General features: G+C 38.9%; 2 protein-coding genes across 2 annotated transcripts; one reads left to right on the top strand and one right to left on the bottom strand.

Moving 5' to 3' along the window:
* Positions 1 to 3: 3 nt before the first annotated feature.
* Positions 4 to 3,397, bottom strand: cldni (claudin i). Its single transcript, XM_074655958.1, has 3 exons — positions 3,285 to 3,397; positions 1,596 to 1,728; positions 4 to 1,303 (listed from the first exon to the last, which is right to left on the bottom strand). The coding sequence occupies exons 2-3, from the start codon at positions 1,725 to 1,727 to the stop codon at positions 797 to 799; spliced, it is 639 nt and encodes a 212-aa protein (XP_074512059.1). The 5' UTR covers position 1,728; positions 3,285 to 3,397; the 3' UTR covers positions 4 to 796.
* A 3,889-nt stretch (positions 3,398 to 7,286) lies between these two features.
* On the top strand, positions 7,287 to 18,841 carry ppp1caa (protein phosphatase 1, catalytic subunit, alpha isozyme a). The gene is made up of 8 exons (XM_074655941.1): positions 7,287 to 7,443; positions 7,678 to 7,795; positions 15,328 to 15,459; positions 15,701 to 15,931; positions 16,025 to 16,129; positions 16,211 to 16,434; positions 17,452 to 17,586; positions 18,558 to 18,841. The coding sequence occupies exons 2-8, from the start codon at positions 7,741 to 7,743 to the stop codon at positions 18,672 to 18,674; spliced, it is 999 nt and encodes a 332-aa protein (XP_074512042.1). The 5' UTR covers positions 7,287 to 7,443; positions 7,678 to 7,740; the 3' UTR covers positions 18,675 to 18,841.
* The last annotated feature ends 601 nt before the right edge of the window (positions 18,842 to 19,442 follow it).

Genomic DNA, 19,442 nt, shown 5'->3' with positions numbered 1-19,442 from the left:
ACATTTGACTTACACCAAATTTCAATCATTTATACTCATCATCATACAAAATGATATACAGAAACAAAATGAGCGATAAGAAATGTATAAAATATTTTCAATGTCATGTAGAGGTTTAGAGAAAACAAGTGTACACAGATGCTTCCTGAGGCCTCCTGAGGTGCTTTTGGTTTAAGACTAGTCTGAATAATAATAGAAAAACAGCAAAGATGGAATATAAGTGATGAAACATGCAATACAGACAGAATGGTTGATCCAAAGTATATGTAAAATATGAGGTACTAGTGGTGTCTCTCCTTTATACTTAAAGGTTGAGTTTAAAGCTTAGATTATCATTTTTCTTCCCACAAATATGCCTGTCACATTTTCAAAATCTTGAATTTTACTTTAAACTTGTGTTGTTCTTTTAAAGACACTTTAGAAGTCAAACATTTCAAGGAACATAAAGAGAATGTAACAGTTTTGCAGCTACAAAATCAGAGTTTATCTGTTAAAACTGTTTAATTTGAAGATTACAAAATGTGTGTCATTTACAACATCTGCTTTCCATTTATTTTCAAATCGCATATGAATAACCCAGCACCTAACAGTACTACAGCGTTAAGATTTAAATCATCACCAGTATAACTATGAATATGAAAGAGACAGTTATTATCAGGATTCAGTATTTACAGATTTTTTCTGTTTTTCCCAAAACAACCCCTGGTGTCATCTACTTTGTTGCTCCCCAGTCTTTCACCAACTAAACCCCCTTCCCCTCCTTTCTGTCAAACACCAGTCCCCTCTCATAAAGACACTACACGTAGTTTTTGTTGGCGCTGCTGGCGCTGTTGCTGTTGCTGTAGTACTTGGCGGTCCCGCCGGAGCCAGATCCGGGCCTGCTGAAGCAGCACAGCAGACCTCCACCCAGAATGAGCAGCACGCCGGCGGCCCAACCCAAAAAGATGCTCGCTCCCAGCTCCCTCTTCATCGAAGAAGCCACCAGGGGGTTATGGAAATTTTGCACAATATTGTGAGCGGACCAGCTGACGGCGATGATCACCAAGATGCCGGACAGCAGCATGCCCACCCCGGCCACCAGGCTCATCTTGGGCTTGGCGTCTTCGTTCTGTATGCAGGTGGTGAAGTCGGCCCCGCAGAACAGGATGAGGAGGCTGAGGCAGCACAGCATGCAGCTGATGATGGTCAGGGCTCGGGCGGCCTGCAGGTCAGAGGGCAACACCAGCAAGGAGTCGTAGTTCTTGCACTGCTGCTGGCCGGTACTCTGCACCACACAGTTCGTCCACAGGCCCTCCTGAGTGCTCTACTCACACACACAGAGAAAAAGAGAGGTCAGTTACTTCATACATCATTCATGCCCAGTGTTGGGATGTAACTCAGTAGCCTACATGTGCTATTTCCAGTTCAACTTCAATTCAGAGGGAAATATTGAATTTTTTACTCTGCTCATAAAAAATGATGTTATAGTTTAAACGCCCTGAAAACTTGGTTTAAAATCTTCTCTATTACGTTAAATAAAGCAGCAGTTAAAAGTAAAACAAACATTATTATTTTACACTGTATGTTGGTTGAAAAAGGCTGAAGCTTTTCGTTACCTGTGCAGTCACGATGGTGCTTCCTGCAAAGGCGGACACTTTCCAGCGCGGGATGGCGCAGCATACGATGGTCCCGATCAGGCCGAGGAGCCCGAGGCCCACACACACAATCTGGACTCCAACAGATCCCATCCTGTAGTAGAACAAGAAGGAGAGAGGAATCAGAGGAATGGTTTGTGATAATTACAGCTTCTACTTTTCAGCACTCTGTGCAATCTTTACATTTTCTTTAGCCTTCAGCTTAATCTTAATGTTTCTGTTTATTTTTTTGTAATTACCTTTTTCTCTCAAAAACTTTGTATCAACCGTCTAAACAGGGGGATGCCTTTTTTAATTGTCTCTCCCAGGATTTAATACCTTGTTTATTTCTGTTTCATTGGTCATATTAACTTCAGTGCTATTTGAATAAAACTCCTCTGAGAGGAGGAGTTGTTGAATCTCCTGCACTGATCCAAGATGTAAGAGCCATTTATCTGTTGTTACTGTGGTGTTACTGTTGATCTGTGGGGGTTTTGTGATCACATAGCTGAACACCCACTCAGACAAACGCCCGTCCCCTCTGACAGGCCTTCACAGGATTATGTGGCTTTGGGCTACATTTTAAAACACATGCATGTCCCGACAGGCCATGGCCTCGTGGATCTCCACCCAGCACTGGTTGAACCACTCCCTCAAAACGTCTCAAAATCTGCCTTACTTATTTATTTTAGGGTCACTTTATGATTCAACTTCATAGAGGTGAAAATTAAAGTTTGAGTAAAAAAAGGGAAAGAAAATGGACCCACACCTGGCAGGTTAACAATGAAGAACAATGCAAATTCTTTGCACGAAGTGATGCAGTTTAAGGAAGTACTTTCAATCACGAGGATCTTTAATTCATTTTTAGATTAAATGTTTTAACAGTTTGATTGCCAGTGATTTATTTTAATGAATGCTGAATGTTTTGATATTGGAAAAATAAAAACAAAATTCAAAGAAAATGTGCCATAAATGGAGGTGCTAAAACTGAATGAACTAAACTAAATAAATGAAACACAAGCTTAAATATTCTCTTTAGACATATTTTTATACCGTATATGTATAACCTTATTTTCATGAGGCCGAGCCCTTCCCTTTGTTCTCCATCCATACAGACAATTCAAACTATGTTTTACCATCTGAAAACACCCAGAAGAGCTCATTTTGCTGCATTGTGTTGCAAACTTCAATAACAGGATGTCTCAGATGACCATTAAACCTTCCTTCCCCATAAATCTAAAGGAGAGCTAATAACCCAGTCAGGGTTGGGCAGGGTAACTGGCTGAATTTAGACCAGGACAAAAATATCTCACTTTTAAGCGTGTGTGACCCAGATCACAAACTTTCAGAGCAGATTGAACACTGAAACTCATCTAATGTGGGTCAGTGGATTTAGAATCGGATGTTTTTGTTCATATTCCTGAAAATCATAATTTCCTCAAAACTACTGAGCGTTATATTACAAACATGCTGCTGAGCCTTTCGTACCTTTTTGTTCTTTTCATTTCTCACAGCTGTTGAATTGCACTTTCCATGATTTTTCTGGTGCCCATAAAAAGGTATTTACCTAATCCTTTCATCCTCTTTCATTTCGAGCTTTTGCAGAATCACATCTCTTTACAAATCTCAGGCTGTCCATCTGAATAAAAAGTGGATAAAAAAGATGCATACCTTTTATTCTGTGTTCTCTGAACCTGATGGGAAAATTGATTCTTCCTTTCTTCCTGCCTGTTTTTGAAGATGCTCTTTTGTGATGTACAAGTGTTGTGCAGAGACGGTGTGACAAGATGGGGTATTTGTAAGGAATTTAAGATGTAGGGTGGGGTTGTGCTCCAACGGGGGAGTGCACACAGGAGGGAAGGACCTCAGAACCAGACTGGACTTGTCCTACATACATACATATATGTTTCCCTCTCTTTTTCCACCTCAGAGGAGTTCTCACTGAGCACACCGCTGTGGATAAACTTACAGGGAAATTAAAATGTCTCAGCATCAGTAGTAAATAGAAGTTGTTGTAATTACAGTGATCAAGCTGATTGACTCATTTTGGTTGTAACCATCACGGGATGCCAGAAAAAGGATAATTGAGTCATTCTGGAAGACTGCCGATGTTTTTTCCAGTCCAAACAAATAGAGACCGCCTACCATACCTGCACATCCCCCCCCCACACACACACACACACGCACACACACACACACACACACACACACACACACCTGCCTCTGTCGAAACTGTGATGACGAATGTAAGGAGGCTAATTTAGGAAATCGAGACAGAGTGGGTTTTGGAGTTTTACGCAACATTTTAAATGTGGTTTCATGGATCATGGGAAGGACAGAAAATTAGGAAATATAAAAGGAATGTTGTGATGCCAATAAGTGTAGCCGTTATTAACACATTCAGAAACAAGCAGACAGTGACACACGCAGTTTTGGTTTGCATAATATACAGACCAACTCAGATTTTAGTTTCAGTGATGGAGAGGAACACAGAGTGTTTTTTCTCTATATAACAATATTTAAGGCAACACAAACTCACACATGTATTTTTATTTTTACATGAATATTAACTGTATTTGAGATGTTACATCAACTGTAATGTGTTCTACAAGGTTTGTACTTAATTGTAATTTCATAATAATAATAATGATCCCATATTCTCAGCAACACCGAGGATCTATTTCTGCTACTCCTTTGTAGTTGTACTACACTTTTGTAGCTCACCAAGTCAATTTTTACTTTAATGTTAAGTAAAAGTAACTCAGTAAGCTCAATTAAAAGTAAAAGTCCTGCATTGAAAATGTTACTGAAGTAATAGTACTGAATTGTTATAGCAAAATTAAATTAAATTAAAAATCAAAATACTTATAATGCATACATATTTATACTACCATGTATTACATTATTGGATAATTATTATCATTGATACATGTGTTTTACTGCTATAATTGGTAGAGATGAAGATAATTTTAACTATTTCATATACTTTTGGGTAGTTTAATCAGTGAAAAAGGCTTCACATTTTATTATCTATCATACGGTGTGCAAGTAAAATCCTAATCTGTAAAAGTATCTTGGCTTGTTACTGTAATAAAAGCTGTCAGATGAATGTAGTTGAGTAGAAAGTATCATATTTCCCCCTAGTAGCATGACATGGAAATTCTGAAGTAAAGTATCTCAAATTAATACTTAAGTATACTTGAATAAATATACCTATAGTCGTACCTAGATTTTATTAAAACAAATGTAAGATTGGTCATTGCTTTCTTGTTTTCTGTCATATTTATTTAATGACTAGCAGATATGGTACCACGCCCAGAAATAATTTAATTCACTTGTTTTGTTGAAATGTAACTATCAATCCCACAGATACTTTGGTGGGGTCCATCAACACAAACTCAAATGTCACCTTTCAAACCCACAAAACTTTATAGTTTAACTTTACAGGTTAACTTTTAGTCAGGATCCTAGTGATGCCAGCTAAGTACAGGAAAATGTCTTTCAAATTATGCACATTAAATAGTTATGGTTAGGGTAGTAATTTAGGGTCTTTGGTTAGTCTTAGGTGTTTTGTAGGTTGTAAATGTTTCTGTATATTACATGCACTTTTTCAAATCCAGACAATGCGTTAGTAGTCTAAAAAATATATATTTAAATATTACCTGCTTAGTGTCTGGGGCCCTATTTTCAAGCTACAGATAGCTTATCAGGGTGTTCCATTTTTCCATTATGTCTTATGATTGTGCTTGTAAGTTTTTTTTTCCCATCTGTTCTATCAGGAACTATGGCCCATAGGTTTTTTTTTATAGATTTTAAAGGTCCCATATTGTAAAAAGTGAGATTTTCATGCCTTTTATTTTATAAAGCAGGTTTAAGTGCTATATTAATAATGTGAAAGTATCAAAACACTCAATATAAGAGAGAAAGAGAAATACACACAGCCCGTATTCAGAAACTGTGCATTTGAAACAAGCCGTTAGAATTTCTGTCCATTTGTGATGTCACAAATCTACAATATTTAGACCATTTCACAGTTTTAAATGTAAACATACTAAATGTATCCCAGTTTATTTCCTGTTGCAGTGTATGTGAATGACATCAGCTGACAGGAAGTAAACAGGGACCAAAGCTGTTTCCTAGCGACGCAATTCCGTTGCCATTCCGTTGAAATGCGCTAGAACGGAGCGTTTCAGACAGAGCATGAATAAAGGTATATTTAGACAGACAGGTTGAGGAAAATAATGTGTTTTTTGAACATTAAAGCAAGTAAACATGTTCTAGTAGAAACACAAAATACAAACATGAACCTTAAAATTAGCATGATATAGTGGAGCCATGCCATGATTATACTAATAGTGATTGGTGATCTGAATATTTGTATATATCCTGGATCATATTTGTATCTTTGTCTTCCTGACCCAGGTCATCTCTCTAAGCACATACACACACCCATACAACACATAGCCTTCCACACACTTCCCCTCCCTGACCTCCGACCCTTCACCACATTTATTTTGATTTAGATTAGTTAATTAATTAATTAATTAATTAATTAATGAATTAATTAATTTTACTTTATTTTAATTCTTTGGATTGTTTAAGTATGTGTCCTCCCTTTTTCTCTGAATTCAATTGAAATTACAGTTTAAGATTTTGTTTTTTTGTGTTTTCTCTCTCCCCCCATGTTTTAAGTTGTGTAATTTTGTGTAAAAACAAAGAGAAATCTGTAAAATGAAAATACATTGGTAAAGAATGTGATGATGATTGTATAAGTTGCTGAAACTGCAATAAAAACTAAGTTATAAAAAATAAAATAAAATGAGCATATGTCCCCTTTAAGCGAAGCCTATTTTGTGTCTCACTAAATCTGAAAACTATGAGCCTCCCAAAGGTGATTATTACAAAGCTTTTATGTTACGATTCCTTTTGACTGTACAGGTGTTGCTCTGTGTCCTGCTGTAGACTGTAGATCAGGGGTTCTCAACCTTTTGTAACTCCAGGCCCACTTCCGATTGTTACAATTTTTTCGAGGACCACCTTCCCAAAAATTGCTCGATTTTGTGTCACTGCATCTGTGACCTATGTGTCTGTAAAGGGGAGACTCGTGGGAACCCATTTTCATTCACATATATTGAGGTCAAAGGTCAAGGGACATGACAGTTTTTCCTCACCAAAATTTTGCATAACTTTGGAGCGTTATTTAACCTCCCACCCGACAAGCTAGCACGACATGGTTGGTACCGATGGATTCTTTAGGATTTCTAGTTTCATGTGATACCTAGCTTTAAAAGTGAGCCCGCTATAACCTCTGAAATACAGAATAGCGGTTAATCTAACCATTTGGCAGCACCTTCGCGGCCCACTAGGCGGCTCTCTGAGGCCCACCAGTGGGCCCCGGCCCAGTGGTTGAGAATAGCTGCTGTAGATGGTATTTTTTAGGTTTCAACCTGCAGCTCCATGTGTAAACACTGGGTGTCGCACAGGTTGAGCTCTGACTTCTCTCCATTGATGCTGTTGTAAACTGGCTAGGGGAGGCAGTTAAATGACGGACCCAGCGGGCAGCCAATCAAATGCCAGTATTCGTATTCTAAATAGCAAGCTGGACCAATCAGCGTCTCAGAAACGCGTGACGTACTCGGTTTGATGTTTGATCCCGCCCCCTACGTTACCGTAGACACTTCGGTGGACACGGCCCTCTTTTAAAGTTCCTGCCTGGGGGAAGAGTGAAGGCACCCGGACAAACCGAAGGAAAGGGGCCGATATTGACCTCGGAGGATACATATTACACATTTATTCACTCCGGGAGGACCACCGTCAAACCGAAAACAAGGTTAGGCGACATTACATACTTATATTACAGCGATAACGTTGAGTTGATATGTGGTAGCTTAACTAGCGGCTGCCTAGCAACCTAGCTCGGTTAGCTCAGCTCGCGATAAGCTCATTCATTGTTTTTACTCGGCTAAACATTGCTCTAATAGATAGTGCAATGCACTCTTGTTACGTATGTTACGATTAACTTGATTAACGTGTCTTTTTCCCCCTCTGATTTGTTCAATCTAAGGTTGCATTAAAGGAGAAACCGACCAAGGTCTTGACTGCCCGAGAACGTCAGAAAATAAAGAAAATGGCGGAGCCAGACAAATTAAACATCGACTCTATAATTCAGCGTCTCTTGGAAGGTAAGGATGGGTTAAACTCTCCCTGTGTACTGTATTCTGGTTATTGTTAATACATGTATTAACTGCTCCTATTTTTATACTTCCTTCTATTTAAATGGTTCATATTTTGTTACACTTTTTGTACTGTGTAGCTGCTGCATCTTCAATGTTGCACTCCTTTGCTGCTGTACTCTGCACATGTCCCCACTGCGGGACTAATCAAGGGATATCTTATCTCTTATCTTATCTTAATTGAGATTATTCATGGGTAGAGTAAATGTGTGTTTTATATAAGCAGGTAAATCGGTTAAAGTTAAAGATAGACATGGTAGTAGCCTACTTAAAGATGCTCTCAGGCTCGGATGAAAGGTTCACATCAACCTCTCTGCTCTTTACAGATTGTTTAGCTAAGTGATTGGAGAGGTCATTTTTATATCATAGCTTTCCATCTCTGTAATACATGTTGTCTGCAAATCGAGGGTGAAATAGGTGGCGTTACAGTGTGAAGTGGCATGAAAACACACATTTTACTCAAAATTACACCTTCTTATAATACATTTTTTATTTATAGGTGCCTTTCAAGACACCCATACATTACTGGTTTAGGATTTATAGTTTTTGATTGGTAAGGTAGGTTTAAACTCACTTTGTAGCAATGTACTTCATTTAGATTATTGATGGTACAGAAATTGTATATAAGCAGGTAAATCGGTTAAAGTTAGACACGGTATGTTTGTAGTTAGCCTATTTAAAGATGCTCTCAGGCGAGCATGAAAGGTTGTAGCCACATCAACCTTTCTGCTCTTTACTGATTGTTTAGCTAACGTTATTTGATTATAGAGGTCATTTTTTGTCATAGCTTTCCATCTCTGTAATACATGTTACCGTGTTGTATCGAGGGTGAAATAGGTTTACGTTACAGTGTGAAGTAGCAACATCACAAACGCAAAATTACACCTTCTCATAATAATTTTTTTTATTCATAAGCACCTTTTTAAGACAACCCAAACATTACAGGCTTAGGATTTATAGTTATTTAGAGTCTCTTAGAAGGTAAGGATGATTTAAACTCACTGTGTAGCAATGCACTTCATTTAGATTATTGATGGTAGAGCAAATGTGTGTTTTATATAAGCAGGTAAAAGATAGACACTGTATGTTTGTAGTAACCTACTTAAAGATGCTCTCAGGCTTTGGATGAAAGGTTGTAGCCACATCAACCTCTCTGCTCTTTACAGATTGTTTAGCTAACGTTATTTGATTGGAGAGGTCATTTTTTATCATAGCTCTGTTTTCATTATAGATAAATACATGTTACCGTGTTATCTGCAAATCAAGGGTGAAATAGGTGGCACGAAAACATCACACACATTTTACTCAAAATTACACCTTCTCATAATACTGTTTTTTATTTATAGGCGCCTGTCAAGACCGCATACATAACTGGTTTAGGATTTATAGTTTTTAATTGGTAAAGTAGGTTTAAACTCACTGTGTAGCAATGCACTTAATTTAGATTATTGATGGTAGAGGAATGTGTGTTTTATATAAGCAGATAAATCGGTTAAAGTTAGCACACGGTGTGTTTGTAGTAGCCTACTTAAAGATGCTCTCGGGTTCGGATGAAAGGTTGTCGCCCCATCAACTTCTCTGCTCTTTAGAGATTGTTTAGCTAACGTTATTTGATTGGAGAGGTAATTTTTTCAATCATAGCTTTCCATCTCTTGTTTTCATTAGCGATAAATACATGTAGTCTGCAAATCGAGGGTGAAATAGGTGGTGTTACAGTGTGACATTGCATGAAAAAGGAGCAAAATTACACCTTCTCATAATACATTTATATTATTTATAGGCGCCTTTCAAGACACCCATACATTACTGGCTTAGGATTTATAGTTTTTGATTGATGCATTTGTTTTTGTTTTCCATCAAGGAGGTGATGATTTGTATTTCAGCTCAGAATAAGAGAAATGTCCTGTCTGAATAATTACTGTTATTAGTTCGAGATCTGAGAATTGCTATTTGCAGTATGGCAGCGAGGGATTACTTTGACTTGTAGATGTTTATATTCTTTGCCTCTGGCTTACTGTAAGAACAGTCTTGTAATCATAGTTTTTTTTCGACCCCCATTTGTAGCCCCATTTCCCACCAGAGCTTCTCATTTACATGGGTAGACTGTTGTTGTACTTTCTGTTTTGCAGTTGAGGGTCTGATTACAGTTTGCAGCCACAGCCTTCCCCAGAGTGACTTGTTAATGAGGTGTACAAACAAAGATGCTTTGATTGGCACATGCTCACCGTGATACTGTGTGAAACTGCAGCTTGGACTTCTCGACTTCTCCACTGCTGTTTTTGAAGCAATATATATGGACTGCTTGCATCATTACTTTTTCATCTTATGTGCTCCCCATGCAAAATATCATTTCAGTAAGCGCATACATATTAGGATAGTTCTAAAAGTAATTTTTATCTTGTAACTGTAAAACATCTTGTGCGTATGATTTACAGTTGTGAAAAGTGCTCTAGAATGGTTTTGCAAAAAAAGAAACTTGACACATGAGACGTTCCTTAAGCAGATAAGGAGTGATTTGTAATCTGTATTGGCTCTACAAATCTGACACGAACCGTAGCTCCAATGCCCAGTGTATACAATATGTGGAGACAGATTTGTTTTGGTTGGAGAGTTGCTCGTGTGTGAAGGAACACAGGACTGTTTTATCTTCACATCCACATGATGATTGTGTAACAGCAGCCCTGAGGACATCAAACAGAAGCATAAATCTCTTCAGACCCGACTGTACAGTTCATCTAAAGAGCACAAGAAATAAGGTTGTGACCTCTATAGTTGTCCTTGCGCGACAAGTGCTCTGGACACGGAAATGATGCCTGCTTCACACGTACACTAACGTGTTTCCCCAATGGAACTGTATACAGACTTTATGTGACTTTCACAGGAGCAACGTCACGTATGTTGGTTAAGGGTCTTATGACTTCCACAAAATGTGATTCATAAAAATTGCGTTAGTCATAGTATCCAAAGATATTTTGGATGTGGATGTTGGGTACAGAACATTTTCCCAGGCCTAACGCTGTTAATAACTTTGACCGTAGCCCTCTGTTTATTTATCTTCTTAAATAAAGGCCCTTCACGATCGGCCTAAGCTGAGCTGGTGGAGGTGATTTGGATTATTCACAAATATGCATATGTGCAGTCATAGTGCTTCCTGAGTCTGAGTGTTTGACTTTGACTGTGGACCCTGCCTGCTGTGCTGTGTTTTGTACATGGATTGTTATACTTGGGCCGTGATAAGGTTGTCTGCCAAAACGCAGGGGAAGACAAACAAGCCTGATAGTGGCAGTATTTATATCCTCTTATGTAACTCACTTGACCTTTTTTGTCGGCATTTGTGGTTTTATTGCTGAGAATAACAACTCTGCAGTTATTATTACTGTTGTGTGGGTCTACTCTCTTCAAGACTAGTGAAGAATACTTGCCTCTGCAGGTGCTGCATCAGAAGATTGATAAATTACATTCCACAGCAGCTCAGTCTCCTATGGGGACAACAAGGTAACCCTCGTGCTTGCTGACTGTGTTTCGAGACCGAACCAATTAAATGTGTTTGGATAATGAGCAGTTTCAATTGGATTACTTGAGTAGATCTGGGGCTAAGTAATTCTGTGAGTGTGTGTTGCTAATAGCATGTCCGGAGAGCATGACATCACATAAGCTCAACCAGAACACCCAGCACTGAGTCAGGACTGCTGGACCAAACCAACTGTTGATTCCAGCACTCCTGGTACCCCAATGGCTTTTCCGTTGTGCTGGTCCAGCTCTTTGTTTTCTGTCCCCTGATCAGTGTAGTGGAAAGCCTTTTGTCCGTACCCCTCATGATAAGCTCACTGTTGCCCACTGGCTATGTGGCTAACTTTGGAGTAAGCTCTGTCAGGGCTTAGCCTTCTGTAATCCAGGTTTAAAGTGACAAGCAGCACTGCAGTATTTATAACTACTTTTCACTGTTGCTTTTAGTTTCCGCTTCAGGATAGTGCCATTATTTTGCATCCATTTGTTGATTTCTGCTCTTCCCCTCCCTCTCCAAGTGCTTTGCGAGCACAATTAAAACTGGATCTGTTTTACTGAGGGATGGTCTGTAATTAAGTGCCAGGTTCTCTGCTTGTAACAACAAATCACAAGGAGTGAAGAACATCTGTGATTTCCTCAAGTTATGGTTCGTCACTTGGACTAAAAACATTATCTGTGCCTCTGTTTCCATATGTATACAAGCACATGTTAGTTTGGCAATCATCACAGCAATTATTTTTCTTATTTTCTCAAAGTTTATCGAGTTAACCTGCAGCAAGTTGTGAGATTTTGATTGCCAAATAGTTTACATGTAATTTAATCCTCCTATGTCTCAATGACGTTTTGCCATTAATTGGATAATAACTAGGGCTGACCCGAACGCTTCGACCGTTGCCATTGAAATCGACCTCCAAATCAGTATTTTTTATACATAGAAGTATGTTATAATGTATAAAACCCAAAGTAGCCCATGAAATAAAGAATAATTCCACAACATTATTCATATTCAACATGAATTATTATTAGTTATTCTCAGACAGATCACTGTGTATGTGTAGAGTTGCGTGTGTGTACAGTAGTGCAGCAGCGGCGCTGTCCCGAAGCTTTGAATACCTTCGAATATTTCTCACCAAAGCTTTGATGCCCAGAAAATGGTATTCGGGACAGCCCTAATAATAACTGTAATAAATTAGATCATGATTTTAGATACCACAAGTTAATCTGATCACTTGTGATATTGGCGTTTTGTGTTGCAGTACTGTCACTGGTACATGAAATCCAGAGAGTATTCACATGGAAACTGCTTGATGACCAATCAGTGGAAAACCGTCTGATCAGTCACAAATGTTTCCATCGTGCACCCTGTTATTGTTGGCTCTCTGCTACAGAGTCGTCATCGGAGACAAAAGCATTTTCACCACAAAGCAATCCTGCAAGTTTAATGAAATGGCATGTTGTATATAGAGATAAGAATCCTTATTTGTTTGCTCTGGTGGCATTAGTATAGTCATTTTATTTAAATGTTGGTTTATGAGGTTAAACACTTTTTTTGTGAAGGAAGTACGGTTCATTTGAAACAAGTTTTATAAGTAAGGGCTTAATAGTTACCGTGTGAAAGTGGTGGTAGTTTTTTGTAAATGTTCAACTGGATTATCTTGTTTATGGGATGGAGAACTATCATGAGTAATTGTGATTTCAGTATTGACCAAGTAGCTATCATTTCAGACATACGTGTGTAGCTTTGCCAGTAGTAGGAAGTATGCTTACAGAATTCATGTTGTGAAACAAATATAGTTTGAATCAAGGTTATAACACTTTTGAATTTTCAATTTGTTTTTATTTTATTAGGTTTTTTTTAACCAAGCCATGTCCTTTCAGTTTAGTTTTTCTTAAAGGATATAATTTTGATTTAGTTTCAGTTCACTAACAATATTTTTCACTGCTTATTTTAGTTTTAGTTTATTAAAATAACCCTGGTTTGAAAATAACTATAGTTCTGCTTAGGGATGCACCGATCCATCTTTCAGTCGGGATACCAATAACAATACCTGGGCTTTGGGTATCGGCCGGTACCGAGTATCGATCCGGTACCAGTGTTTAAATATTAACTAAATAATAAATAATAGTGACTGGGATCATTCTTTTATGTGTAAGGTGACATCAGTCTTGACTTAAACATTGCTTTCCATAAATACCCAGATATACATTTACTGAATTGTTATTTATTATTAAAATAATAAATCTTACATCAGCAACTTCTTTGCAGTCAAAATCTTCAAAATTAACAGGAATTACAATTCGAGTGTAAACCTTTTTAATGCTGCAACAAATCGGTCAAAACTGAAACAGAAATTGAAATCGCAGTATATAATGTATATAGTATATAAACATAGAATTGAATTGAATAGATCGGCCCCATTGTCACCAACACCCAATCCAGCTATTTGAGTATTGGCCTCCCTAGTTCTTCTGTTATTATTCACCCTTGATCTGCTTCACTTTAATTGTTTGGCATTTAAAGGTGAAAGCTGCAGTCTGTTTATTTGTATGTTTACTGGTGAAACCCTAACAACAACTGCTTATTAATCGATCCCCATAAACATATTAGAGAGAGCTCTGTTCACACCCAACATAAAAGTAATTGTCACTGAGACATTTGGATTCCTGTCTGTCTCTTCTATAGGTACATAACCTGTTCTGTATGCTGTGATAGAATTTGTCTGGTGGGAATGAGACTCCTCATTAGTGGGATTGTTCAGTTTGTGTTGGGATCTGCTTTGGCATCAAGCAGCTCATATAGGAATGGGGGTCTGATTGATTCTGTCAGTGATACAAACAAACCAGATTCCAAACTCCATCAGGGGCAGTCTTGCATAAGGCCACAGTAGACACACAGTCGCTGAGAAGTAGTCGCATGGCCTCACGTAAGCACCCTACGGTTGGCATGTCAGTGTACACATATTTTGATCTCTATTATGAGCAGTAGTGATACTTTGATATTAAATAATTTGAGAATGCCTGAGTGACTACCAACTCTTTTTTTAAAGGTGTATTTTTCTGTTGCTGTTATTCGCATCACCCTCCTACCTTTTCTAGCACTTGAGCCATGACAACACGTGTGATTTTTAAGGCTAATCATCTGTCTGGAAAATAAACTAGGTTCCTTGTTCAAGACTTCATCATGATTTGTGTTTGGCTCCATTCAGAGTGTGTGGTAAGTGTGAAAAAGCATGACAATGAGAGACTTGACAAACCTGCTGAATTCTTCAGATAGCGTCAGTGAAAGGAGCTGGATGCCAGGAACAGAATGTAATCTTCTTTATTACAAGATAAATACAGTTTATATTTGATTTAATTTTATGTTACAACCTGTTTCTTGGCCTTATTTTTTATTTTAAATAGTGTTATTCTTTTTTTTCTTAACAGTGCATATTAAGAGAATCCTTCTTGCGTATTTGCAGCGTCTTTGCAGCAGCTAAATCGCCTAGAAGAGGAAGTGGGTTTCACGTCTTTGTCCTAGCTTTGGTTTGAACCGCCACCTAAGCAAAAAGATGAGTCTTTGAGGCTGACAACGTCAGGCTAGTTTGCACTGATCAGGTTTTCTCAGATGCTGCATCTCTGTGCACCGACTCATCTTGTTGTGTTGTGGTTTGATAAAGATGAATTTTGTTTTAGTAACTTATGATTTCCAAAACTTAGGGTACACATACTGTATAATATAACCTCTAAATAATAATGTGGTTACCTGCTGAAGTGGCTGTTAGACTAGACCGCTAACAGAATTTGCCAGCATTTGGCTGGTGGGAGGTGTTTACTTCCCAGTCTGGTTGTCTGGCTGAAAATCTGAGGATCACGTTTCATTGTTCTTCCTTATGTCCTTCTTGAATCACATGTTCTTACAGCTCTGAGCAAAGGTGTGTCTTTGTGGTGTATCTCCCATTAAACGTCTGTCCCTTTACCTCCCTTTCTTTCAGTCAAGGGCTCTCGACCAGGAAAGAATGTCCAGCTGTCAGAGAGTGAGATCCGAGGCCTTTGCCTAAAGTCCCGTGAAATTTTCCTGAGCCAGCCAATCCTGCTTGAACTAGAGGCTCCCCTCAAAATCTGTGGTGAGTTTCAATGTAGTGGTCTGTGAGTTTCAATAATGCGTCAAGTGTGAAATACCATGAAGTCATAAATAGGTTACAACTGACTCTGAGGCAAGAGAGGATGATTACCTGAGGTTTTGTTCATGAATTACTAGACAGTTTGCTCATCTGTAATTGCTAGTTGTATCAGCTGATCAGCAGCTACTCCCAGTAGCAGTGAGAGTATGGTGCTCAGATTGTGCTCCTCTGCTGCCCTCTACAGGTGATGTCCATGGTCAGTACTATGATCTGCTCCGGCTGTTTGAATATGGAGGCTTCCCCCCAGAAAGCAACTACCTGTTCCTGGGTGACTACGTAGACAGAGGGAAGCAGTCACTGGAGACGATCTGCCTGCTTCTCGCCTACAAGATCAAATATCCAGAGAATTTTTTCCTGCTGCGCGGAAACCACGAATGCGCCTCTATTAATCGAATCTATGGCTTTTATGACGAGTGTAAGTGCAGAGTACTTTTGTAACTGGGAAAAATGTCAAATCTGCTCTCTTGAATGTTGCACTAACTTCTCACCTTTCCTCTTTTGTTGGTAGGTAAGCGACGGTATAACATTAAGCTGTGGAAGACCTTCACAGACTGCTTCAACTGTTTACCTGTGGCTGCCATTGTAGATGAGAAAATCTTCTGCTGTCATGGAGGTAGGCATCTTTAATAGAACATGTCACGAGGATGAGTAGCTATAACACCGAAACTAAGATGGGTGTATGATCTCTCTCCAGGCCTCTCTCCTGATCTTCAGTCCATGGAGCAGATCCGCAGAGTAATGCGACCCACAGACGTGCCTGACCAGGGTCTGTTGTGTGACCTGCTGTGGGCCGATCCAGACAAAGATGTGCTGGGCTGGGGTGAAAACGACCGTGGCGTCTCCTTCACATTCGGGGCAGATGTGGTGGCCAAATTTTTGCACAAACACGACATGGACCTAATATGCAGGGCACATCAGGTAATGTTTAGCCAGGAGGCCTTGTGCCCCTGCCAACTGAAGCTGTGGGGTTGTCATTTGTCCTCTGAAAGAAATAGGGGTGTACCGTTGTTGGGATTTTATTTCAGTTCAACATATTTAAAGGAATTCTTTATACCCCCAAAATGACCATCTCTATATGAAGTACTCACCCCCTGTTACCTTGAATTATTTAAGAAATGTAGTTTTTCTCTCATGCCTCTCGGTGAATGAAAATTCAAAAAAAGGGAGAAAAGTCTGAATAGAAGTAAATGGGGGGCCGCGTTTTAACAACAGCAAAACTATAGCCGAACATCGGTTTACAAACTCGCACACAACTCCTGCAATATAATCCAAGTCTCATTTACTATTTTTAACACTTTGGACTCACACGGACGAGTAGCGCAGCAAGCGTGAGACTGTTCAGGCATAAGTGTTTTGCCTGAAGTTGCATGTGTTTGGGAAGTAGTGAGCATATGACTGGATAAATGAGACTTGGATTATTCTGCACGAGTTGTGGGAGAGTTTGTAAACGGATGTTTTGATATAGTTTTTTTTTTTTTTAAACGCAGCCCCCATTTACTTCAATTCATCAAGACTTTTCTCTGGTTTTTGATTCTTAGTTCACTGTGGAGACATGAGAGAAAAACAGTTTTCTTCAGGAATTCAAGGTAACATGAGGCGAGTAACTGGTAATTTTGTGTGGGAAATATTGCTTTAAGCTAAAAATATGTAAATGTGAATTGTTTTAGATTCATTTCACTATAAATATACAAGAAATGCAGGTGATTACCTTAAATATGCCAATATGTAATATTCTTTATTACCATCCATGTCAATAAGACGTATAGTAACATTTAGTACTCCTGTACTCCTGTTTAGTTGAAAGTCTGAGCCTGTGTTGCTTCACTCAACCAACCGGACTCAAACGGTACCAACAAGCGAGTCACCGACTGACCTGTTAATTTTTTGCGTGTGTTTTATCGTCTATGTTGTTGACTGTCTCATTTTTGTCCTCAGGTGGTGGAAGACGGTTATGAGTTTTTCGCAAAGAGGCAACTCGTCACCTTATTCTCTGCTCCCAACTACTGCGGAGAGTTCGACAACGCCGGTGCCATGATGAGTGTGGATGAGACACTCATGTGCTCCTTCCAGGTGTGTAAAACAGAGCCGTGTTTGTACTTCATCTGCTGCATGTATTCTGTTCATCAGTGTCAAACCAAGATTATACAGTATGGATCATTAATGAATTCTAATGAATGGCATGTATTTTTCCTTTTTAAAAAAACTTGTTTACCTATATTATGAAATATAGATATTAGGGCTGTTAAAGTTAAAGTGATAATAATGCGTTAACACAAATTAGTTTTAACACAACTTGTGATTTTTAGATTGTAGCCGGATCAGTTTTAAAGCTAGAGAGGATGGCATCATATGAAACTAGAAGAAATCTAAGGAATACATTGGTACCAACCGTGTCAGACTAGCTTGTCTAAATAATGCTCCAAACTTGCGCAAAATTTTGGCATGACCATTTACAAAGGAGTTCCTTGACCTCTGACCAAGATATGTGAATGAAAATGGGTTCTATGGGTACCCACAAGTCTCCCCTTTACAGACATGCCCACTTCATGATAAACACATGCAGTTTGGGGCAAGTCATAGTCAAGTCAGCACACTGACACACTGACAGCTGTTGTTGCCTGTTGGGCTGCAGTTTGCCATGTTATGATTTGAGCATATTTTTTAATGCTAAATGCAGTACCTGTGAGGGTTTCTGGACAATATTTGTCTGTGTTTTATGTTGTTAATTGATTTCCAATAATAAATATATACATACATTTGCATAAAGCAGCATATTTGACCACCCCCGTGTTGATAAGAGTATTAAAATACTTGACAAATCACCCTATAAGGTACATTTTGAACAGATAAAAAAATTGCAATTAATTTGCAGTTAATCGCGATTAACTATGGACAATCACGCGATTAATTGGGATTAAATATTTTAATTGATTGACAACCCTAATAGATACTAAAAGTCAGATTGGTTTCTACTGTCAATCATTCCAGAGGTGAGCGTGTATGTCTAACAAACTAAATGAGTATTTCGTTGTCTCTCACAGATTCTGAAGCCAGCAGATAAGAAATTGTATCCTTATGGCGGAGGGGGAGGAATGGGATCTGGGAGACCGGTCACCCCGCCGCGAAATTCAGCCAAGGCCGCCAAGGCCAAGAAATAACAGCCGCTGGATCCCCCTCCCGCAACCTGCCACCCCTCTGTCCGCCCAACACTCTTTTTTCCTCTACCTCCCAAACTTGTTTCTCCCTCGTCACCAAATGGCTACAAAGCAGACAAGTGTCCAGGGTTCAATCATGTTTTTTCTCTCTAAAACAATTTTTAACTGTTTGTTTGGCTGTTTGCGTGCACTTTTTTGTGTGTGAGAGTGTAAAAAAGTGAGAATGATACAGAGGGAATTGCTGTATTCTGTATGTATGTTTTTTTTTTCTTTTACCTGTACCCTCTGTTCTGTTTTCCTGTCTTTTTGTAGAGATGGCTTCTTGCCCATCTGTGATGTAATTTCAAACCTGGGTGCAGGGGTGGAGGAGAAGGGGGAGGAAGAGGAGCCTTAGCTGTTTATGTTAAGGCCCTGCACTGTTTAATGCTAAACACAAGCTTTTGTACATCCTGTTTCAGAGGTCTGTGTGTATGTCTGTGTGATGGGTGGGGAGGGGGGGTGGGATCAAGTTGCACGGTCAAATGGTAACGGCACATACCACACACACTGGGCGCACAGGTGGATATATGTGCAGCTGAATCCTTGAATGAAACGGATTCACAATGAGATAATATTTTTTTTTTTCTCTTCCCTTTCAAAAACCAATGATTTGAGAACGCAGTCATGGATGTGAAATAGTTTTGCTTCTTTATTTTATTTCTTTCTTTTTTTTGTAGATACATGAAACCGACATGGTTTGATTTCTTTCTTGTTTTTAGTTCACTGAAAGTT

The sequence above is a fragment of the Sebastes fasciatus genome, chromosome 13 (assembly GCF_043250625.1).
Source record: "Sebastes fasciatus isolate fSebFas1 chromosome 13, fSebFas1.pri, whole genome shotgun sequence".
In the NCBI taxonomy this organism is placed as follows: Eukaryota; Metazoa; Chordata; class Actinopteri; order Perciformes; family Sebastidae; genus Sebastes; species Sebastes fasciatus.
This window is presented reverse-complemented; position numbering and strand designations above follow the sequence as displayed.